The sequence below is a fragment of the Rhododendron vialii genome, chromosome 4a (assembly GCF_030253575.1).
Source record: "Rhododendron vialii isolate Sample 1 chromosome 4a, ASM3025357v1".
In the NCBI taxonomy this organism is placed as follows: domain Eukaryota; kingdom Viridiplantae; phylum Streptophyta; class Magnoliopsida; order Ericales; family Ericaceae; genus Rhododendron; species Rhododendron vialii.
In genome coordinates, this window is record NC_080560.1 from 31,114,533 (window position 1) to 31,138,321 (window position 23,789).

Here is a 23,789-nt window from a genome sequence, read left to right on the forward strand (position 1 = left end):
ATTCATCCCCAGTGCCACTCGGTCGAACAGAGCATCCCAAATCAACCCTACAGCCACTTCCCACACCAAATGAATCCTACTTATTTGCCTCTTCTTGTAGCCAAAGTGTTCAAAAACTGAATACCTGGGTGACTTTCTTCGTTGTTTCTCGCCATAGACGTTAGTCTGTCAAATCGATGCCATCCTCACCCCCTCCGGTGAATTGCTTGCTGGGTAGCCAAGCAGCCACTTGCCACCGGTCAATCATTTTTCCTCAGAAGCACAAAAAACATATAGAAAGTTACTCCAGAAGGCCTTCAAAAAGATGACCATAAATCCCAAGAAATCAGTTAGTAGTGGGTCAGTTGACTCCAATCCAAAAGAAATTACTCCCAAATAAAACAGCAAAGGCACCATGCTTCCTTTGAATTGGCCACTGTGTCTTCTGGACAATTTATCATTTAGTAGGAGTACATTGAACCGTCCAGCACACAAGATGGAAACCGAAGTCATACTGTGCGTTACGGTTAGTAGAAGGAAGTTGTAGCTGTAAAGACATTGGTCATATAACCCTTTCATAAAAGCGAGTCCAAAAATTGCATGTAGTACTGGTACAGTAGCAAAAAACAAGAGGACTCCACTTTGAATTCTAATAAACATGAAATACGACCAATTACTGATGGTCTCTTTGCTGGAAGAAGAACTAGAGAAATATAGTATTTGTAATCCATTCTCTCACTATAGAAACACTTGTTTCAGTCTTCTCGTTTTCGGCCAAAAAGCAATTCAGAAAGAGGAAAAATGCCAAGTCAACACTAAACAAGCTATCTTACAATGCAAAATTGCATGACAGTGTACATAATCAACAAGCTTCAGCTGATATGATCACATACAATTATACAAGACTGAAACTTTTCCAGTTTTCCTCATCAACTATGAATCCTGAAAATCAGCAAGCCCGGCAATTGATTAGAACTGCACAACAGATATGGAGCAACTCACAGTTTGTCGTCTGCATCCATGGAGGGATATGGAATCAGTCACTTACAAATCGATGCATCAACTTGGATCGCGGTGCTTACTCATCAAGCCCATAATCCTCCCCAAAATATTTATCAACTAGTGCATTAGCCATGTTTCTAAGGTCTTCATTTTCATGAAATTGGAACCTCTCCATGGCATCAATGCCATCCTCTCTCTCTACGAGTTTTACACCCTCACTGTTCGGCATCCCCCGTAAGACCTTTGAATCAGACAAAATTTCAACATTTTTCAGTTAAACAAGAAGGAAGCTGTAAACTGAGATTCCATTTTCAAATTCTCAAATGATACATAAAAACACAATTCATGGAAGTATAAGTTCACCATAGTTATCAACCAAAAGCATCAAGATCTACTGCAGAGAAAAGAATATCAAGAAAGAGGGTTTGATGCGCTAGGAAACTCAATCGTTTCTCATGTAGGAGCTTTTAAGCTGTCAAGATCCCTAAAATTTGTTGCAGCAATAGATCACATAGAAACCAGATTTAGGCTGTTTTACGGGCATAAGCAGAAACACTTTGACCAAACTAATTGCATATTGGGATGTCCCAAATACATGTCCACTTTGAAAAGTCAAAGAATACAAGCTTTTGCTTATAGATACTTTTAAAAGTAGGGATACCAAACCGAGCCTTAAGTCCCAATCAATTGGTGTCGGCTACATGAATCCCTTTTTCTCCATTGAGCTCTGTCAAGGGTCACTTGTTCACTCAAACCCATTAGACTCATATCTTTGCGCACAACACCTAATGTCAATTTAGGTCTTCCCCTCCCCGTAGTGCTGCTACCCAAAGCTATCCTATTCGCTCTCTAATTACTACATCTCCAGGTCTACGGTAGACATGCCCAAACCACCCTTGCCTATTTTCTATCAACTTCTCCTCTATAGGTGCTACACCTACTATCTCACAAATTGTTTCACCAGTTCCTTGTAATTTGATTTCAGTCAGCAAGCTCTTCATATCTCACGGATCACCTACTAGGAGTTTATCTCTTCGAGAGTACCAATCAATCTACTAAACGATGATAGAGAAAAGAAGAAAAAAGCCTCCCAAGCACTGCACAAAAGATTAACACAAGCAAACAGATATGCTGACAAAAGACATCCAGAAAAAGTTCTAGGGGACAAAGATCTTTGTGGCTAGTCACAATTTGTACTGGGTCATAATCGACTCTTTGTTTCATTTTGTCATGAAACAAAGCAATACAAGATCAAGGATGATGTTATTTGGAGTCAGCCTAGGTTTGCAGCGACTAGGATTATTGAGGTGTTTAGTAGGAAAGCAAACAAGTTGAAAGATATCTACCTTAAGAAACCAAACCAGATCTACTGGGCTTTGCTTCTGTGTGCACGTGATACTCCCACATCATGCTATAGAAACGGATAACCGATTCCCCAATTTAAAAAATGGAAAAAGAACACCCAAAACCACAACTGAGCAAATTGACCGTAGCCAAATCAATGAAAATTAAGCCTTGTGTCCCAATCACTTAGGGTACGGCCTCGAGGTATCTCTATTAATATGATCTCGATAGAAAATTGGGAACATACCTAACCTTTAGCATTGTTTGCAGAAGGTGGTTGACCTCAATTTCGAACCCAAAAACTCAACATTTGGCAGCCAAGAATAAACAAGGTGACCATCCATGGAGTTATAAAGAATCATGCATGAAAATTAGAATTTAGAAATCAGCTAGAGCTTGTCCCACATTAGTTAATGATCACAACAAAACTAATGTCTAAGTTGGGAAGGCCTCTTCACTCGTTAGCCAATTGGTTTTTAGCTGGATGCTTTAGAATGATATAGAGCTAAGGATCTAGAGGCTTTTGGGCAAGACTATTTCTTGTAAATTGATTCCCTCCATCTTTGTGTCATACATGCACTTATATCCTAGGTTGTACATGCGGGAGAGTGCTAAAGCTTGTCCCCCATTGCGTGAATTATCGCCTCCAAATCAATCAATTGGGGTCAGTCACATGAATTCGTTTTCTCCATTGATGTCTAGGGCATCGGGTTCCGTGATAATGAGAAAACCTAGATACTTATGGACTACTGTCCCTAAAGCCAATTTTGGTCTACACCTTTTAGTGTTACCCTCTACCGTAACCAATATCACTCTTCCTCACTACCACGTCGGAAGATCTAAAAATAGACACGTCCAAACCACCTTAGTCTACTTTCTCTCATCTAACCTTCTATCAAAGCTACCCCTACCATTCCGAAAAGGTTTTCGTTTCTATTTCTATCTTGCAAAGTCCTATCACACATCTATCACAACATTCTCATTTCAACTACACTCATCTTACTCGCATATTGTTTCTTTGTAGCCCAATACTCTGTGGGATAACATTGTTGGCCTTGTGGCAATACCTTGTATCTTGCGATGACACCCTTGAAGCACTCCGCCACTTCATCCATCCAACTTGTACTCTATGTGTTACATCATCCACAATCACCACATCCTCTCAAACAATTCAAAATTACAATAAATTGAGCCAAGATACTTAAAGACGCTCGATTCTTGGTAATTCCTCAAGACCAACATTTTGACTACCACTAAACCTACATTCCAATACTCCGCTTTACACCAACTGATCCTAAATCCTTTTTAATCTAATGCTTCTCTCCAAATTTGTAATTTGGCATTAGCATTGCTCGCTGTTTCTATCTACTAAGACAATATCATCTCATCATCTTTTGAATATGTCTAGTCAATTCGTCCATTACTAAGAATTAGAGGAAAAGGCTCAAAGTGGACCCTTGGTGTGTAATCCCACTATAATTGGGAACTAACTTGTTTCCTCTAGTGGCAGTACCTTCATGCATGTCTTTAACCACATCAATATACCCTTTCGTCGCATCCTTCTCTCCAAGACCAACTATATAACGTATCTAGACATCTTATTTTTTCTAAATCTATGATAACTATGTGAAGTTACTAGAGGGAATAACATTTAACTCTCTGAGAGCTTTTAAATTGTTACAAGACTAAAAGGAGCAAGGAAATAGCATCATGCTCAAAGAACAATCATCTGCCCAATCCGAAACCTAAAACCTCAATTAGATGAAATGAGCCAAAACCCAAATATATTGAAATAAAAACAATCAAGGAGCCAGGAGATAAACAAAGAAATAAAGAGCATCATGCTAAATACTACGGTCTATGGAGCAAAAATGAATAGATGATTTGCTTACCAGCTCCATGAACTGGAGCCCCAGCCTTGCAGCCTCAACATCAGCAGACCTGACCATATTTACAAAACCCGGAAGGCAGCCGTTACCAACAAGGGAGACCAAGTGATCCAGAATCAAATTTGGTCTCCCACCATCTTCAGATGGAGCAACACAGAGATTTCCTAGAACATATGCTACTTCCTTCCTTATATCAAATGGTGCTGTTGAAAGTAGTCGCAATAACAATGGCACGGCTTCACTTGAATTTATTAACTGTTTTTGTTCAATGGAACCAGCAGCTATATTAGATAGCACCCAAGCTGCTTCCTACAACAATGAAAGAATGCCAACTCGTCAAGCAACAATACTATTTATCAAATCAATGTCACATGTAAACTAACGAATAGAAACATGCCTTCTTCAAGACCCGATGATCACTTTTCAGACATTTGATTAGTGCTGCAACGACATTATCTGAAAACACACACATAACATATGAGCATTTAAAATAACCGGAGTCGGGAACTGATAAGATGAGAACTTTTTGCTCTCTTCAACCAAGAAAAGAGTAATAAACTAGCCTGGGATTCCCTGTCCAACAACAAAAAATCCATCAGTCATATGAGCATCACCAGCCACAAGATTACCTAGACTCCGCAGTACCTGAAGAAAATTTGTCGCTATAGACTCAGACCTTGCAATAATTCCAGTAAACCATGCACCCAATTTTTAGCTCATTACTGTTTAACCTACCACCAATTGACATACATGTCAACAAAAAAATGCACCACATAATGTTCGACTACAATTTTGCGTATTATGTTTTAACCTCAAGCTGATGTTCACATAGAGGCTGATTTTGATGGAAATTGTTTTTAGGAACCTAGAAAGCTAGTATGAGAAATAAAGGGGGGAAAGAAATCATTGGTGCTGGCTCCTCGAGCGCCCAGCCTCCCACCTTAGGTAATCGCAGATTGCGTAGCAAACACTTCCTTATTAGTAAATCCGCATTCTAAGAAGGTGAATTGGAGAGAATAAGTTGTCTAAAGTATCACCCCACTAATGGTTCTTTGTCAAAAGACTCTGGTTTGATCAGAGCAAGTGTCCAGGGGCTGTTTAGTGTCAAAAATCAGTATCAGGACCCAAAAAAAAAAAAGGGTAGCAACTGCAACCTAGGGGAGCTGGCCCAATGCATGCTTGAGCGAGCATGTTTAGCTCCAAGTTATTTTGTCTAACTTTACTCTCATATGTTCTCTCCCTTTGGCCGCTCACAAGCATTCACGTAGATTTTGTCTGTAATTTGGATATTCCACGTCTATGAGTCTATCCTTGTTTTGTGCTTTCTTATTCTTAATCTCTAGATTAGTACTCTCTTACAAAAAACACACACATACATGGATTAGTTGCGGTGTAGTTGTCAGGATTGGTGCTAGTCTGATTAATTCAGCAAATTCATTTAGTAGATTTTAATTGGTTATTGTTTCCTCGGGTAATCAATAAAGGAAATAAAGCAATCCCAAATCACATAAGGGTGTGAATTATCTGTTGGCAGCAATAGCACGCACTTTACAATTCACAACAGTACCGGACTTGACAAGAACATTTGATAAAAACAAATTTAGACTTAACCAGCACATCATACTGTTGGCATTAAATATAAGCAGATGTAAACAAATACATTAAATGCATTACACAGAAAAGACATCACAAAAAACGTGTATCTGAATGACATTACCTACACCTGATAGTAGTAGTTAGAATCCACAATCTTGGATTTTATTATGCACAAAACAAATCAGCCAAGCTACTCATTTATTTTGCTAGTTACCGGAATGAGCAATTGCAAACTATTTGATGTTGCCAATCTTTCCACGAGTAATTGAAGGAGATCACTCTTCACCAATATGTCGATAGCAACATTAGAAAGGGCTGAAAGATACACAATAATCCATGCTACTTCTGTAGCCAGATCCTCATCCCTGATTTGGAACACAGTTGGATTAAACCCAAAGATTTATATCCTAATTATGACAATATAACAAGATTTTGTATGTAAAACAAAAGGGAACTATTAAAATTTCCATACAAAAATGCAACAAGATAAGTAAATTATTCCATGGCTCGATTGCATGGGATAAATATAGTAAATTAACAAGAACATCAAATAGCTCTTGCAAGTGCAGCATATTAAATCTAGTCAAGAACCAAGGGATCTCAATTGGTCAGGCATCTAGGGGTGCAACGGTAAAATCACATGGGAGATTTGGTTCCTCAAATTAACAGTGAAAATATTGCTGACTTTATATTAGGACTCGATATCTTGATCTAAACGATATGCCACATAGATAAATGCTGGAAACAGCATAGTATTGCCAACACGTGGCAAGATATTTTTAGTGCCTCAAGAGGTATTAATAAGAAGATTAACTAAGGTGAGACTGAAAAGCTAAGATTTTCTCTCTCTAAAACATTTTCAATCCCTCTAGATTCAAGGCAAGAATGGGGAAGAATTCAGCTAGCAAAAGAAGAAACCAAATGAAATCAGTAAATATTGGATCTACACTTGATTTTGGCTTCCTTTCTGAAGCAATCGCTGCAGCCCAATCAACAAAGAGCGCAAGGAGAGATGCAACTGGAAGCACCAGCCACAGAATTTCTGATGAACCACCACCCTATGACTGCATTGGGGCTAAAAGCATCACTATAGATGAGATAGCTTTTAACGAGCTCGCTGAAGCTCGAAATCAAGGCGAACAAGAAGAAAAACAACAAGATCAAAATAGTGTTGAGTCCTTGCAAAAAATATGCTCTCCAAAAGCAAATGAAACAAATGATGGGGGGACGAAAGGTTTTGCCAATGAAAACATCGCCCACAACAACGTCGTCAATGTTGGTGGAACCTCAAGGAACAATGAGGTTGCAGTTAATTCTGGAAATGAAGATTGCTGCCAGATCAAAGAAAGTTATGACGAGATTGTTGGAAAGCAGAAAAAAATTGAAATTTCTGCAGGAATTACCACACTACAGAAGCCTGGAGACACTGCTGCAGAAGAATCATTCAAAGTGGGGAAGATGAGTGAGAATGACGCGCTCCAAAAGGCAGGTGAGAAAGTAGTGGTTGCGAACCATAATGATGCCTCAACTGTTCATCTGTCGACCATTAATGTGGGGGTTTATCCGGTGCACTGCAAGCCTTTGGACCAGTGTTCGGTATCAAATCATCAGATTCAGGCACATGTTGATAATGGACAAGAAGATTTCATTCCAGCCATCTATGACAATCAGCCCGGAAGCCTCACAAACCAGTTGGGGGAGCGTGTAAAGGCAGAAGAAATACTGTCCGCAGTCAGCACGTCCTTGGAAAGGCCAACACAGGTGAGTGAAGATTTAGAGTTTAAATTCACCCCTTATCGTCCACCTCCTCGATTAAGAAATGGTTTAAACATAGATAATCTTCCCATGGAAAAGAGTCATAAGACCAATACTATAGCACATATTGACCCACACCCAGTGGGTTTGGCTCATGGATCAGATCCCAATCAGAAAACCCAACTCGTTAGAAGTTGGGCTCGTTTGTGTCAAGAACCACCTAGTGAGCCAATCAACATTGCACACACGAAGCCCAAGTCTGGAAGTGTTAAAATATCAATTCCTTTTGATAAGGATATTCGTCAAGAAGGTGAGGCTCTTTGGAGAGGGTGGATTGTTGGATACTCTATAGAGCAAAAGCTTCCTTACACACTTGTTAACAACTCAGCCGAGAGACTTTGGGGAAAATATGGGCTTGTTGATGTTCTTACTATGGACAATGGTTTTTTCTTGTTTAAATTTAATAATGCAAAAGGGAGTGAATTTGTGTTGGAGGGTGGTCCATGGCACATGGGGGGCAAATTTATAGTTGTTAGACCTTGGGAACCAATCCTCAAACTTGAAAAGGTGCAAGTGAACAATATTCCCATATGGGTGAAGTTTTTCAATGTTCCTTTAGAATGTTGGACAGAGAAAGGATTAAACTTGATTGCTAGTGCGATTGGGAGGCCCATAAAATTGGATGAACAAACGGCTTCTAGAAGCCGCATAGCATATGCTAGAGTATGCGTCGAGGTGTCCTGCAAAGATACCCTCCCGGATTCTTTTGTTCTCGACTTTGAAGAGGGTCAGAAGTTTGACATAAGGGTCGAATATCCATGGAAACCTCTTAAGTGCGATAAGTGCAAAATTTTTGGTCATTCTTGTGGTAAAGAGAGAAGGAAAACAGAGAGAAAAGAGTGGAATCAGTTGGACCAAAAACAAGAATCCACTAGGGGAAAATTTAATGAAGTTCAGAGAGAAGTGGATAAAAAGAGAGACCACAAGAGCATCTCACAAATGTCCTACCTACATGAGATGAAAAAAGAAGGGTTGATGAGTGCTATCAGGAAAGAAGAGATAAAAGGTAAAGGCAAAGTAGCTTTTAGCAAGGGAAGGGAGATCAGGAGAAATAATACCATGTCCTTCCCCAGTGATTTGGCTATTGCAAAGGACGATGGTGATCATGCTCAAGGGAGGCCTAATCTCCGTCAAAGAGATGCTACCACCTCAGTTGGTCCTTGTTACGCAAGGGCGAGACCTCTCAAATTGAGCAAGGACTAAAGGAGGTTTAAGGTAGTCTGCTGGTTTCCCTTTCCAATCTCTTGTCCCATTGTCTCCTGTTGCGAGAGACTCATTTGCTTGTAACTTCTCTGCTCAGGTTGTTAAAGTTGGTTTTCTTATGTGGTGCCTCGCCTCTCAAGATGTGAGAATTCATCTTTAGAAGGTCTAATTTCCTTCTCTCTTTTGGCTGTAAGGGGATGCTTTTTTTTCCTTTGGACTAGTGAGAGTATTTCATTTCATTTACTTCAGCTCATCTTAATGCCAGAAAAATTCAATTATACAAATATAACGATGTGAGCGATTTCAATGCATTATAATAGGATTGGAGTGGTAACTTACACATACTGCATTTCCACAGTTTACGACTTATGGAATCTGGGATTCTAACGACGTTTACACCTTTCCAAACTTACACATAAGCTGTTGGCAGCAAATCACAATTTGCACAGCAGTTAAGCTACAAAGATCTTGCTACAGTGATCATCGTGTTTCCTTAATGGAGACGTAGAGTTGCTACTAATGAGCTTTCCAACAGGGGGGCTCTCACAACAGTGTTTCCATTATAGTTAGAGAAGTCCTAGATAAATGGGTAACTACGGCAGATGAGTCCATAGATGCAAAACATTTCTGCGCATAGGGCTGACAGAGATGGAAGAACTATCAGAGCACCAAATGGTTAGACAACCTGGTAGTCCTGATTTTGTTATCTGATCCTTCCATGACTCAGATTGGAAAGGCGTTCAAGCAAATTCCAGAGGCAGTCCAGAAACTATTTACGGAAATAAATAACAAATGATGCTTCACTGTAAATGATCCAGAGTAATGAAGTATTAACCACTTACGCTTTTTTCAAGTGCCGAATAATTGCATCAAGGACCCCAGCACTTTTTATGAGCTCTGTTGCCGCTCTTGAATCAGGTCCCTGCATCCAATGAACTAGATGCATCTAGTAACTCGTATTTACAAAGAAGAATCTAGAGAAAATAGTATTGCACGAAACTAATCCACGAGGCCAATCCCATGTTATTAAAAGTCATAGCACATGAACCTAGAATTAAGCATACAAGAGTGATAAAGTGAGATTGTTAGGCCGTCTTATGAGAGATCATCAACAAAATAGGAGAATCATATCCCATAGGTATCCTTACAAGAAACGCCCTTTCGATTCACAATGCAAGCCAATGAAGACACCTTAAAAGGGAAAGAATTGATCAAGCAGAAGGCTAGCCAAAAGGTCTGTTTTCTATGCACGTTACAGTTTCAAGCTATGTCCTACCCATCTTATCTAAGAGAGAGTGAAGGCAGAGAACAAAATTATCTTCCACCTCAACATGGCTATTCTTCAATAAGAAGTTTTTTTGGGTAACTAAGAGCTTTATGAGAAAGAACAAATGTCATGAGGGACATCCATTAAATTTTGAAGTTTGAAAAGAACCAAGAAACCTTATAGGGCCAGAGAACAGGACCAGTAGGTCTGCAGCAGAGCTAACAACATTGTCTGAGAATTGCTTAGAGTAGGAGCACACTAAAAAAAGAAAAAGAAATTCAAGAACCAGCAATCACCAAACAAGAAGTAGTCCTTTGCTGCAGCATGGATACATCGTAAGATCACATGTATGGCAAAGGAAATAACCTCATAACAGATCTAGCTGGTTCAACTACTCTAGTTGTATGCTTGGACATGTGCATAAGCACAAGACCAACCAGACCATAATGGGCACCCAAAGTAACGTAATATAGATCTAGTTTGTTAACCAACTCTACTTGTATGATTGGGTATGTGCACAAGCTAAAGATTGTGTTCGATACAAGGGAAGGGGTAAGTAATGTTATTTGCCATTTAAACCTAGGAGCGTGAATGTGCAACACAAACTCAGCAGGAAACAGGCAATCCCATTTCAAGCACCGGTCAATATCAAACTCGGGCTAACATAAAAGGGCTGTCCAGTTTTAAGCGTAAACTGAACTCCTTTTTCAGAATGAAACTTCAGAGGTAGGTGGCAGGCAGGCCACATAGACATACGAGATGCATAGAAACGACGACTCAATAACTTTCATATCACAAATCAATAACCAACCAAATAGGTTACCGACAATAACAAAGAAATTGTTTCTAAAACTACAAAATAACGATAATAAACAATAACCATGATAAGATACAAGAGCAATATCTGATGAGGGGTTCAAAACCTTGATTAAATTTGAAAGTGCCCAAGCAGCTGTTCGCACTGTTGAACCCTTATTGGGCAGCATCATTCTTGCAAGAGGTGGTAAGGCTCCTTGCGAGAGCAGAACTTCTCTAAGTTCTTTCCCTTCACCAGCAACATTTCCCAAAGCCCATGCACACTGCTCAGCAACAGGCATGGAGCTCTTTTCTACACAAAAATTACCAATTGAAAGGTTTGACTAGCCGGTGCAAAATTATCAAGAACAGCCCCAAGCAAATACAAATTGGAATCATAGGGTTTAGGATAACAAAATGTTTGATATGGGGTAACAGATACAGGAAAAGAAGGAAGTGCATTTTTCCAAAGAGTAAACATGGAATCTCAAAAAACTGGAGATATTCTGAACGAAACATATAGAGTACAAACAGGAAAGAATCACAAAAACTTCTTAAGTTATAAATAGGAGATTACCCCGCAAACAAAACACCCAATAATGCAAAAGCTGGCACAAGAAATGTGAAATGACTCAAAAGAGTATTCCAGAAGGGGGCAAAAAGCATAAAAGGCAGTCTATTCACATAAAGAGGAAAAAAAAAACTGCAGTACTTAGAAGAAAGCTCATGAAGTGTCCCTTCGAGGATTCTTTGTTTAACAAAAGAATATGTAGAATCAGGAAAGCATAATTTTCGCATTGAAATTCAAGGAGTAGGAAGATCTGTGCAATGAAGGCATTGGTTAGTTGAGATAACCATAAATCATCTGCTGAATATACTCCTAGGTAGAGTGTCCCCGTAAATGCTGATAACTTGGTAAAACCAAACACCTTAAAAGTCTTCAACATACGAATAACAGAAGAATAATCATGAGAGTGGATGTGTACAATTGAGATTGTAGCCCAAAGACACGAGGATCTCCATTTTACAAAGAAAGACGTCAAACATTAACTCAGGTCAAACAACAACTTGATTAAGAAACACAGGAAAATATGATTGGCCGGCTCATTCTTCGACAGAAAGGGTTAGGACTAGTAAGAGTAAATGTGGTGTATTAATGTGCAGGCATGGTGAACTAGAAGAACAAATAACCTTCAGCTTTTTTCGCATAAAGTAGCTGCCTTCAAAATCAAAATACAACTTTACAACCATCAACAAAAATTGTTTCAAATCACCCTCATGTGTACTGTTTAGTATACCTTAATTATCAATTTGTATTTTTCATTCTTTTCATGGAGAAAAAGACAAAAACCAATAATCTGTTTTGAATGCCCACTTGCCCAGGACTAACCCAACTTGTACACGACCCATCTTGATTTCATTTCATGTTGGTCAAATGCCAAATTGCCTGTGTTTCTAGGCCTAGTAGTCCAATCTTGGTCAGTGGTACCGTACCTAAATAGACAAACCCATGAATAGTGCTATTCCATAGCCGATAAAAAAAAATAGTGCTATTCCATAAATCAGTAGTCCAATGACCCAAAGAAGGATGTCCATGTTTATTTAAGCCCATGGAAAAAATTGTCAATGCGTAAAACTCCAGGTAACCTAGTACCATTTTTCACTGTCACTCTTAAACTTACATCACTGGAAATAATGTACGTGGAGAAAGGAAAGGGAGAAGAAGAACATATAAGAGATGGAATGAAAGAAAGAATAATTTTCATTCTAGCACGCTGAACTAACCTCCAAGATGAGCAATAAGCAACGGTAAAGCAGGCAATAAAGCTTTCGTTTCTTCTGGCTTTCCAGCTGCGATGTTAGTAAGACACCAAGCTGCTTCAAGCAACTGCAGTATGACAAGCACAAGAGAGAGCAATAGATATCAGAACTCCTCTGGAGCTGAATGGTGAAACTAAATTAAGTGCTGCTTACTGGCTTGCAAACCATGGATGCTCACCAACCCCGTCATTGCAGATTCACAGACACGTATTTTCATAATTTTCAGAAGTCTCTTTTTCTAGGGGACTGACCAATTGGACTCATAACAGATATACTACACTTTTCAGCATTGAAGAGAATTTGGATTCTGTTGTTTCCATGAGGTTTAAGCTTCTTCTGTATTATTTTTTTTCCAGCATGTGTCAATGACGGTTTGTTTTATTTCCTCCTTGCTACCTTCCAATGTTAAACCGTCACTAATCACAATTCACAAAACTAAAGAGAATTCCATATAAAATAAGTTTGTAAGAATTTCTCTTCTCCAGATGGAAAAAGATAATCAGAAGTTCCGGCTTGCACAAGCAATTGCTAGATACAAACAATATGTAAAACTTGCATTCACCGTGGACGATGGCAATTCCTATCACTTAACAAACTAACAAATTTATATACTCATGTTTCCGGCACCCCCATTTTCCTGACTAGGAGGTAATAAGGAGCGGCTCTAGAAAAGAGATTGCTCGACCAGTCGACCGGAACAACGGCCAACAAGGTAATTTAAATAGCAAGATATCACCATCAGCCCATACATTGTTATAGATAAAATACCAAATACAGTAAGACGTCTACAGAAGACTTGAACTGCAAATAACCAGAACACGTAACAAAGTTTCTTGGACCTGCTCATCTGGTGAACCAAATGAAAGACACTGGACAAGAAGAGATACAGCTCCAGCTTTTAGAGCAGCTTCAACAGGAGGAAATTCGGATCTCGACAACAACCTCCGTAGTTGACGAAGGGCAGTCACCTTTTTCGACATTGCTCCCTTCCCCCTAACAATCAGAGAGTATAGGTTGTGTAAGACAATCTCCATGGAATATTAGGACAAAACTGTCATCAACATAAGTGTTAAGAATATAAATAATAAAGTTGCCCCTCTCTATCCAATATGGTATCAGGGCAGGCAATAGATCCTGGGTTCGAAACTCACCGCCTACCTAATGATTAAAATTTACACGTGTTTAGCCCACTTATAGAGGAGAGTCTGGCTACACATGAGGGGGCGTGTTAAGAATATAAATAATAAAGTTGCCCCTCTCTCTAACAGCTTAAGCTTTTAGATGAGTTGGTGGTTAGCAATCTAATAATAAGCAACTAATCAAATATGCTTTTATATTCCTCTTGAACAATGCTTCCAAGAAATTGGTAAACACATAAATAACATATGTCAAATTTACAGAGCTGCCACATATTCACAATATAGCAACAAATTTTTTAAGTGCAAATTTTGTGGTTCCAAGTAATCTCCAAAGTCTAAACTCTTTCCCTCTATTTGACTATGGAGTTTCCTGTATATTTTGATGCGAAGATCCAACGAACGGTAATCAAAAAATATAACCATGAAGTTTGGAATGCACAGATGCTTGAATTGAAGAATCAGCATACCAAAAGATTGTGCATGTTGGACAACATATTAAGATAAAGAATATCGATGGTGCCAAAATCTGCCAATAAAGCAGCTAGGCCTTGTTATCTAATATGGTTTCCTCGTAAAGGGTTCCAAATCTGACACTTCACTCAAGTCCTAAAATAAACTGCTTTCCACTGTGCATGGATAATAAAACACCTCTTAAGTACTGTGCAAAAAACTGAATGAGATGACTCACTGAAACGAAATAGCAAACTTTAATTCCTCCACAGCAGAAGAGGTCTGAACCTCAAGAACTGATTCCTCTACATCAATCATCATATCACTGTCAGGAGGGGCGATGTCATCACCACTAACTCCAACTCGGCACAAACGCTTTGTTCGAACCAGTGCTTCCCTTCTTTCTTTTCCCACTGTAACAGCGTGTTGTCGTCTTCGATTTGCTGCGACATTTCCAACTGTAGCCAAGAGAAAACTAAATTTCAAATATAAACAAACCAGCTGATACAGAGTTAGAGGACATGGGTGCATGAATCATATGTGGAATGAACAGGGAACCAAGCTAATTGAATATCAACTGCAGAAATACAATTTCAACAACCTTCAAGTCCTATATTTTGTCCTTTCTTGGATTTAAAGTCCATTTGCTAGCTTTGAAAAAGTTGAAAAGCATAAATCTCCATTTAAAATATAGCCAATATACTGAGCTTCTTTCCCATAGGCTTACACGGGACACCATTTTTTCCCATCTCATAAGAAAACGAAACAGCATGAAAATACAATTATGAGTTCTTGTCTCCTCAACCTTCACCGATAAACAGTCGGTGTGGGAGGTTTGAAAGATATTAGTTGGCCTGTTGGGGTAATTCTATTTGTTCATTTTCCTCAGGTTTTTAGGGAGGTTAACGATAATTATATTAATAGAGCATAATGGCACATTTATTCCCTAGCATGCTATCATTAGCTAAAAAATGGATTAGTTTTACTGTCAATTATATGGTAGTATATATTTCAGATCGTTTTGGTTAGTGATCAACATTCCAGTTTGGTGCACCAAATTTTAGTAGTATACTTTTGTTAAGTATGGAGCATTGGGGAATTTGAGTTTGAACCCATAATGAGCGGGGCCGTTTTATAAACATAACAAGGTCCCTACCTATATGGCTGACCTTTTTAAGTTTCTTATAGTTGGATGAAGGCAGAGACGGATCCACAAGGGGGCACACGGGGGCACATGCCCCCACTCAAATGCGTACCCCCACTCAAAATTAAAATATTTTTAAAGTTTTTGTATAAATTAGCATAATTATGAGAGTGTGCTTAATATAAAAACTTACACACTTGCATATATCTCAACAATACATATAGAATTAATTTTATGATTGAATTTCATCATATGGTGCATTTATACTTGTAGCTTTATGAGCTGTTTGTCTATTTTGAGCCATTCTTTCTTGATTCTCTTTATTTTTAACCGTCTGGAAGAAATATTTTACAATAAAGTCATCAACAAAACTAGTTCGATCATTCTAAAACTAGTCGATGTTCATTTGAAACATACTTTATAAATTTTGTCTGAGATTTTATGCTCATTTTTACCTAATTTAACTTAATAAACTTTTTTGTATGATCTTACTATGGTCGACTAAAAAAAAACTTTCGCTACTATGATTAACAAGGTGCCCCCACTAGGCTATATTTCTGGATCCGTCGCTGGATGAAGGAAAGAGGATAGCTATATCTTCTCCTCCAAGCTCTCCAGGCATGGAGGAAACAAGGAGAAGACAATGGGAGCCACTGCCCCTACTCCATGGGAAGATTAGTACCGATATAATGGAACACAAAACTTGAACGTCATATAGGTTTCCCTTGATACTCATAACGAGCCCCCACTTCCTAAAAAAAACAAGGATCGCATTCATTTTAGGTAGTTTTATTTTTGCATTATTTAGGACATACTCCATCCATCCCAAATGATAGTCCCTTACAAAAATACGTGCAATTTTCAAATCAAAAAATTAACTACTTCCATACATGATTTTTCAAGTTTCTTCGCACCAAATTAATGATCTCGATGAGTTCCTTAATTTGGTGCAAAAAAATTCAAAAAATTATGAACGGAAGTACTTAATATTTGTATCCGAAAATTGCACGTCTTTTCATAGGGGACTATCAAAATGGGAGTGTGAGGGAGCAGCATTTTCTTCCCTTCATTTTGCCCAAAAAAATTCATCTCTTCCACAATTCTATCAGATTCTATTACTTTCCTTTGACCACATCATATGTCTTCTTTGTCCTCCATGTTCTTATTGTTCTTAGTCTAGAGTTGCATTATAGCACCATAACCTTTCTCATCCCCCACTTAGCGGACACTCAGCCGTTCTGAAATCTAATTTCATCTCTCCACACATATGCTTACATCGGAGTTCGCAAATGTCATGAACTAAAACATAAGTTTTAGGTTTATAAAATGTGATTTATCCTAAACCCATGACTCAAACTATCCACCAAAACAGATAAGACTCAGTAACCATACAGAACCGGAGCTTCTAAATATACCAATCAAATAAAAAAAATACAGTCACCATACAGAACCGGAGCTTCCAAATAGACCAATCAAATAAAAAAATACAGTAACCCATATTCACTCTAGAGAAACCCTACATGTTCGCGTTAGTTACCCAAAAATATAATTAGAAATAGAGAGAAGGGAGGAGGGCGTACCTGAAGACTTAATCGGGTCCCTTCTTTGAGAATTCAGGCCTTCATCCGCCATTACTGACGACCAACTGAAGCTCAAAAACTCTCTGTCGGTTGCTTTTAAGAGAGAGATGGAGTTCGATTTTGGAGGGAGGATGGAATAGAGGGAGATAGAGTAGGAGCAGTAACCGAGTAAACTGAATGCAACTATTAACCCGCTGTTTGCGGCTTCGCGCGCCCAACGCTCGAAAGATACTCTGATTGTGAGTTTGGGGAAATTTGATTCCAGCAGTCCAAATGATGATACGATGATTTGACGTACCCACCCCGTTTGGCTGCTTGGCGTATTGTGCTCCTGTCTGGCTATTAGGTTTTCCTGAATTTTTCTAGAGAGTTTATAAATACAATTGCGAATTTACTGCATGTAACTTGTTTTTTAAGTAAATAATATTCGGACAAAAATGTTTTAATAAAAATAGATAAAAATATTCCTACTTTTATTATATACAACCACAAACATATAATCACATCAAAAAAACATACATTCCATAACCCACCCACGTTTCCCTCCATTTTTTCCCATCTCCTTCCGGGGGAAATCTTCTGGTTCTTCTAGTTCCTTTCTAGGCCACCACCATTGTTGAGCTCTCACCTCCCCACCATAAACCCAGTCGACATCTACTTCCGAACTCTCGCCTCACACCTCCTAACTCTCAATGGAAACTTCCATTGCTTCTTCTCCATCCATTGGTAAAGAAGAAATCTTAAACCCAACATATGAAAGCAATGTGCATTTTAATTGGGGATCGGAAGGTTGTGCAATGGAAATGGAAGTTGACAAGGAAGAGGGAGCCATGGAAGTTATAGTTTCAAAGCCAAAATCACAGCACGTGGTAACTCATCACTCCTCCATTTTTTAGCCTGGATCTGTCCCGACATTGTCATATTTTAGCCTGGTTCTGTCCCGACATTTTCATATTCTAAAAATTGAAATTACGCCACAATTTCAAACTCTAGAGTTTGAAAATTGACAACAATATCATATTGTAAAACTCGGAATTCTGCTAAAATTTCAAACTTTAGAGTTCGAAACTTGTTGACAATAATCACTCCTCCATTTTAAATCTGGTTCTGGCACGACATTGCCAGATTATAAAATTTGAAATTAGGCCAACATTTCAAATTCTAGAGTTTGAAAATTGAAGATAATATCATATTCTAAAACTCGAAATTTTTCCAAAATTTCAAACTCTAGAGTTTGAATATTTTAAACAATAATCACTCCCCCATTTTTAAGCTGGTTCTATCCCGATGTGTTCAAATTCTAAAATTCAAAATTATGCTAAATTTGCAAACTCTAGAGTTTGAAACTTATATCATATTCTAAAACTTGAAATTATCACAAAGTTTCAAACTCTAGAGTTCGGAGCTTGTTGATAATATCATATTCTAAAACTTGAAATGCTGCCAAAATTTTAAAATTTTAATTGGTTTTTCTTTTGGTGTTCTAGGGTGACACTTCAACATTTGGTAGTCATGTAGGACCCGCAACTAATCCTACTCTCACTCCTACACTATATGATTATACGGAGCATTTCACAACGGACAAGGTGAGTGTTTCAAACCATGGAGTTTTTTTCATGTTCAACCTTATGGTGCAGGTTATGATTATTTTTTTTTTACTTTTCTACAGGTATTTTTGTCCGAGAAAGAATTGGTAGAGTGGACAAGATCTACGGGTAAATGATACGGCTTTGTCATTATCATTAAGGCATCGAAGAAGTTTATTAAGAATCGCAAACCGAGGATGAGGTTTTTCATGCGAAAGGAGCGGGAAGTATAGAAAGTTTGTGAAGAAGTCTTTGGGGGAGGAGGTGGCTGTGAAGAAAAGGGCGACGCATTCCACGCGCACAAAGAAAATTGAATGCCCATTTCTATTGAAAGGTGTAAAGGGCAATGATAGTTGGACTGTCTCTGTCCACAATGGCACTCACAATCATCCCCCAGCGGTGTACTTGGAGGGGCATTCGTATCCTGGAAGGTTGTCGGCGGAGCAAACTGCCACGTTGGTGGATTTTGTTAGTCGCTATGGTTAAACCCAAACAAATTCTAAGTCAGTTAAAGGGCAATGATCATTCGAACGTCACAACAATCAAACATGTGTACAATGCACGACATAAGTACTGAGTGATAGAGAAAGCCGGGAGAACTCAAATGCAACATCTAATGGCTCGGCTACAACATTTTAGCTATATGAATTGGGACCGTTCGAACAAGGATGGGAATGTCACGGACTTGTTTTGGGCTCCCCCTTACGCTAGCGCGATGTTACGTGCTTTTCCTCGAGTGTTAATGATGGATTGCACGTACAAGACAAATAGGTACAGGTTTCCATTGCTGCAAATTGTTGGCGTAATATGTACGGAGTTGACTTTTAACGTAGCCTTTGCTTTCATTGAGTGTGAAAAGGAGGAAAACTACACTTGGGTGTTGGAGAAGTTAAAGGGAATGATGGATGCTGATGCGCTTCCGGTTGTAATCGTCACGGATAGGGAGTTGGCGCTTATGAATGCCATTAGAAGTGTTTTCCCTCATGCTACCAATCTCCTATGTAGGTTTCATATCTCAAAGAACATCTTAGCTAAGTGTAGGAAGATGTTTGATGACAAGACGTGGGAGGAGTTTAGTTGTAGTTGGGGCCTAGTTGTCCTTTCAGCGAGTGTTACACAGTATGAGGAGCGCCTTCGTGCTTTGAAGCGTGATTTTCAAATGTTTCCTGCAGCACTTGATTATGTGGAGAAAAATTGGTTAATGCTTTATAAGGAGAGGTTTGTTGGAGCTTGGACGGATAAAGTCATGCATTTTGGTAACCTAACAAGTAATAAGTAAATGTTTTATTCGCAATTTAAGCATTTTCTTTTTGCATTTCAAGTAAAATCCATAGATGTTATTTGATGTGGCTAACGTCTGGATATATTTATTTTTTCGTAGGGCGGAGAGTGCACATGCTGCGCTAAAACATCAACTAGAGCACTCTCAATGCAACTTTGACAATATATGGAAGAAAATGCACCGACTTATTTTGTTACAAGAAACTGAAGTCAAAGCTTCTTTGGATAAGAGTCTCACTTCTATCCCACATGAATTTAGGAGTCCTCTATTTGAAATGTTGAGGGGAGTTGTTTTGAAGAATGGCATGACACATGTTCTGGCCGCGTCCCGTCAAGTGGAATGGATTGTGGAATCGAACCATGTGTGCGAGTGTGCTTTGAGGTACACCCATGGTTTACCCTGCGGTCATGAGATTGCTCTTTACAAGACGAAAAATATCCCCCTACCGCTTGAGTTAATACACGACCATTGGAAGAGGCTGTCTTTGGTTCAAGCCCAGAATGATGCTTCGTTGGGGGAGACAATGAAGGCTAAGTTTCAGATTTTCTACGATAGATTTGTTAGTGAAAAGCCTGATGTCCAACGCCATATGTTCAAAAAGTTCGATGAGGCTATCAATTCGGATTGCACTACCCTGGTTGAACCCCAAGAGAAGGCAAAGCCACGCGGTCACATATCAACAAAAGAAAAAAATGCAGCCAAAGTGAAAAATGCAACTAAAGTAAAAAATTCGACACGTAGGAATCCTTCGGAGTTTGAGCACGTTTTGGCCTCCCTTCAACCCTCCGTTGAAACCCCCAAGGCAGTCAAAGAGAAACCGCGGCTCAATTCGAGAGCCAAAGAAAAAGTTACAGCACAAGTTTCAACATGCCACTTCATCAATCAATTTCCAGAACCAATAAGACCTTACATCGAATCGGTTAAGGATGTTGAATCTGATGGGAATTGTGGGTTCCGGGCAATATCGGCCTTCATCAATGAAGATTGCAATGAGCATGAGTGGATTAGGCATTTTTATATAACGAATGTTAATTTTTTTTAAAACCTACTATGGCAGGTGTTCCTCAAAAAGGGTTCCCCCATGCCGCTAATAGCTTGCAATTGGACAATCAATCGCGACTTTATAGCAACAAATTGGGATGTACCATATGTCAAGGCCATTCAAAAGTTCAAGGAGATCATTGGCAATGACTTTGCAACAAAGGAGGTCATTGATGTGGATTAGGCATTTTTATTTGTCAAATGTATCTTTTACTTTGTGCTTCTATTTTGTTTTAGAATGGTAATTGCATTTTGGATCCTAATATTTGACAAATTATAGTTGTACGTATTTTGGTATTTATGGATGAATATTGGCAGTCTGATACTTATGGATGAATGTTGGTAGTCTGATACTTATGGATGATTGTTGGCAGTCAGACAAAGAACTTTCAGATTGTATTGCATTTTTTTTTTCAGTAAGCCTATTATTTTTAAGTTTGAAATTTGCAAATAAGTACGGGTGAACCGGCCATGTTTCCTTTTTGACAACAACAACAATATTTGCTCCCTTGAGGCCAACAATAACAAATCAATTGAGTAAACAAAAATTCAAAACACTACCTAACCAAATCCTAACAAATCCACAAAAGGGCCATATTGTGAAATACATACCCATTTTTTCCCCATACATAACGTATTCCAGAGATTGTCAAAGCCAACCCAACCTAAGCATTCCCACCTTTTAACTTCTTCCTCGTCGTCGTCGGTCCATTTCATGTTCGTCATTATTTCATCCCGCACCTCTCTCATGTTCGAATCATTTGCGTGTAGTGGAAATAGTATGTCTTCAGCGGCCTCCATTTGGGCATATCGGGGATGAATGTCCGGAATATCATCGTTATCGTAGTTTTCGTCATCATGCAAAGCTTCTTGAAAACTCTTTGTCGTTCGGACAATTTTGGATTATGAAGTCGTGTCTGGCCATGGAATCCGGAACATACTTCTTGTGAAGCGCCAATGGATAATATGTTGAAATCTTCATCATCCGCCACTGATTTTTACATTCTCTAAACTTTTGCTCAATGACAAATCGAAGTGACGAGTGCCATGCACCTATTAAAGTATTCGTAGTCGCCCAAGTATCGTCTCACTCCGCACCTAAAATCCTCTAGGTGGTACATGTGCTCTTTGTACGGTGCCAGGTATCCCTTTGCATTGGGGTAGCCACCGTCCACTAAATAGTATTTGCCTGAAAACAAAAATTTGAAAAATGAATACAACTATTTCATAAGTGCATATTTAATTGAAATAATAAACGTCAACAACAAAAGGTTTACCTTCTGGTGGATGCGAAACTTCTTCTTGCCTTTACCATGAACACACTTCTTGAAAATTAAATAATCATGCATTGCTCCTTCCCACCATAGCGAGGCAAATGTGAAGCATAGATCAAAGTCGCACACCGCTATTATGTTCGTAGTGTGGCCCTTCTTACATCCCTGGAATTTTTTTGCATCCTTCGGTTTAGTCTTGCAAAATACATGAGTACCATCCATAACCCCAATGCAATCCTGTGAACAATTTTCGTAATACATTGGGTTAAATGTCAAAGTCAAACACAATTTTTATATTTTCCATTTAATGAGTCAAGGCAAATTTTTTAAAATGTTTCGTACCTTGAAATGTCTGTACTGAGGTCTAACTTGCAAGTAAGGATGTGGGTCATTGTAATCCCTTTTTGGCTTTATTTCGTGCGCCGCCAAATTTAACATACATTTTAGGACTTTGTTGATCTGCCTCAAACAAGTAGCTTGCCCACGTTGGAATTGTTCCTGGATCTGTTTAAGGGTCTGTCCACACAATAAGGACAAGAACATTGCAAGGCTCTCAATTATGCCGACCGCACATTTTGTTTCTGTGTGGAAGCCGTATTTATTAACCATTTCATTGCATAGCATTCCGAACACTTCCTTTTTCATCCCGAAGACTTTAGGACACTTTCTAGGATTCTCGAAATTTAATGCTGACATCACCCAATCCAAACCGTTGTTGCCCGACGTAAGGTACGGTATCCTCTGTTTTTTTTTTTTGGGGCTGCTTTCATCAACTTTCTCCATTAGCATTTGTATGACATACAAGTCTCGCTGATGCACGGCATTTATGAAGTCTTTGTATTTAATGCCCTCCTCCTCATCCGATTACTCTTTGTTATCCTCCTCCTCATTTGATTCCTCTTCGTTAACCTCCCCCGTAACCAAATGTGTATTACGCATGGGATATGCCTCATCTGAGTGCATTTGTGAAGTTAAAGGTGTGTCCCTATTACAAGTTGTGTCACCCGTTCCATCATATTGACCACCTTCGTTACGAAACCAAGCCCATTGATTCGATGTTCTTATAAGGGATGTTCTACCTTGTTGATCCCCCCATTCTAGCCAATGCATTTGATGGTTGAGAGAAGTTCGATGTGTTTTCTACAAATGTATGAGTACCTGACCCATACCAAACCCCCAGGTGTGCGTTGGATGAGTCAATGGTGTGTTGCAATGACACATGTTCAATCCAAAGTGTTATAATAATTGTTATACGCATATCTGTATTGGTCATTGGGGACATCTGCATAACGACCAAAGAAATTGTTTCCTGCGACAGCGTTTTCATTGTTGTTACCAAAATAGTTACCTCTTGATGGATCCATGGCCCCTATACAGTAAAAATCCATGTAAAGTCATTACAACCTTATGGACATAATCTTCATTTTCTGAAGGTAAACTATGTAAAATGATGGTAATACTTGAATGTTGCGAAAACTCGATAAGACTCCATTGAATGTAAAATCATGGTTCCGATGTACCCACTTTAAATTTTTTTTACCAGGCTCACCATAAGTTTGCAGGTCTACTAACAAAAGAAACG

At 38.9% G+C, this 23,789-nt stretch overlaps 2 protein-coding genes across 3 annotated transcripts; both read right to left on the bottom strand.

Annotated features, from left to right (window-relative positions):
• Nucleotides 1–620: 620 nt before the first annotated feature.
• LOC131324773 (importin subunit alpha-9) lies at nucleotides 621–17,383 on the bottom strand. 2 transcript variants are annotated; one of them, XM_058356882.1, is made up of 11 exons: nucleotides 17,025–17,383; nucleotides 14,539–14,758; nucleotides 13,551–13,704; nucleotides 12,676–12,778; nucleotides 11,019–11,203; nucleotides 9,671–9,750; nucleotides 6,025–6,175; nucleotides 4,778–4,859; nucleotides 4,612–4,670; nucleotides 4,218–4,523; nucleotides 621–1,222 (listed from the first exon to the last, which is right to left on the bottom strand). In XM_058356882.1, exons 1-11 carry the CDS (start codon nucleotides 17,074–17,076, stop codon nucleotides 1,058–1,060), a joined length of 1,557 nt encoding a protein of 518 aa, XP_058212865.1. In that variant the 5' UTR covers nucleotides 17,077–17,383; the 3' UTR covers nucleotides 621–1,057. The 2 variants fall into 2 exon arrangements, with proteins under 2 accessions (XP_058212865.1, XP_058212866.1); XM_058356883.1 differs by having other exon boundaries at nucleotides 4,218–4,519; nucleotides 4,608–4,670.
• Nucleotides 17,384–22,266: 4,883 nt separating this feature from the next.
• Nucleotides 22,267–23,117, bottom strand: LOC131323899 (uncharacterized). Its single transcript, XM_058355736.1, has 3 exons — nucleotides 22,550–23,117; nucleotides 22,337–22,444; nucleotides 22,267–22,287 (listed from the first exon to the last, which is right to left on the bottom strand). The coding sequence occupies exons 1-3, from the start codon at nucleotides 22,994–22,996 to the stop codon at nucleotides 22,267–22,269; spliced, it is 576 nt and encodes a 191-aa protein (XP_058211719.1). The 5' UTR covers nucleotides 22,997–23,117.
• Nucleotides 23,118–23,789: the final 672 nt, after the last annotated feature.

Excerpts from the sequence above, each read along its gene's own strand:
- LOC131324773 (XM_058356882.1), bottom strand. The coding sequence starts at position 17,076 with ATGGCGGATGAAGGCCTGAATTCTCAAAGAAGGGACCCGATTAAGTCT. Across the intron at positions 13,705-14,538 it reads AAGTTTGCTATTTCGTTTCA|GGGGAAGGGAGCAATGTCGA; the intron begins GTGAGTCATCTC and ends TCTGATTGTTAG. Across the intron at positions 4,671-4,777 it reads TGTTGGACAGGGAATCCCAG|ATAATGTCGTTGCAGCACTA; the intron begins GCTAGTTTATTA and ends GTGTGTTTTCAG.
- LOC131323899 (XM_058355736.1), bottom strand. The coding sequence starts at position 22,996 with ATGCTAATGGAGAAAGTTGATGAAAGCAGCCCCAAAAAAAAAAAACAG. Across the intron at positions 22,445-22,549 it reads CTCAGTACAGACATTTCAAG|GATTGCATTGGGGTTATGGA; the intron begins GTACGAAACATT and ends AATTGTTCACAG. Across the intron at positions 22,288-22,336 it reads ACACTACGAACATAATAGCG|GAGCAATGCATGATTATTTA; the intron begins GTGTGCGACTTT and ends TATGGTGGGAAG.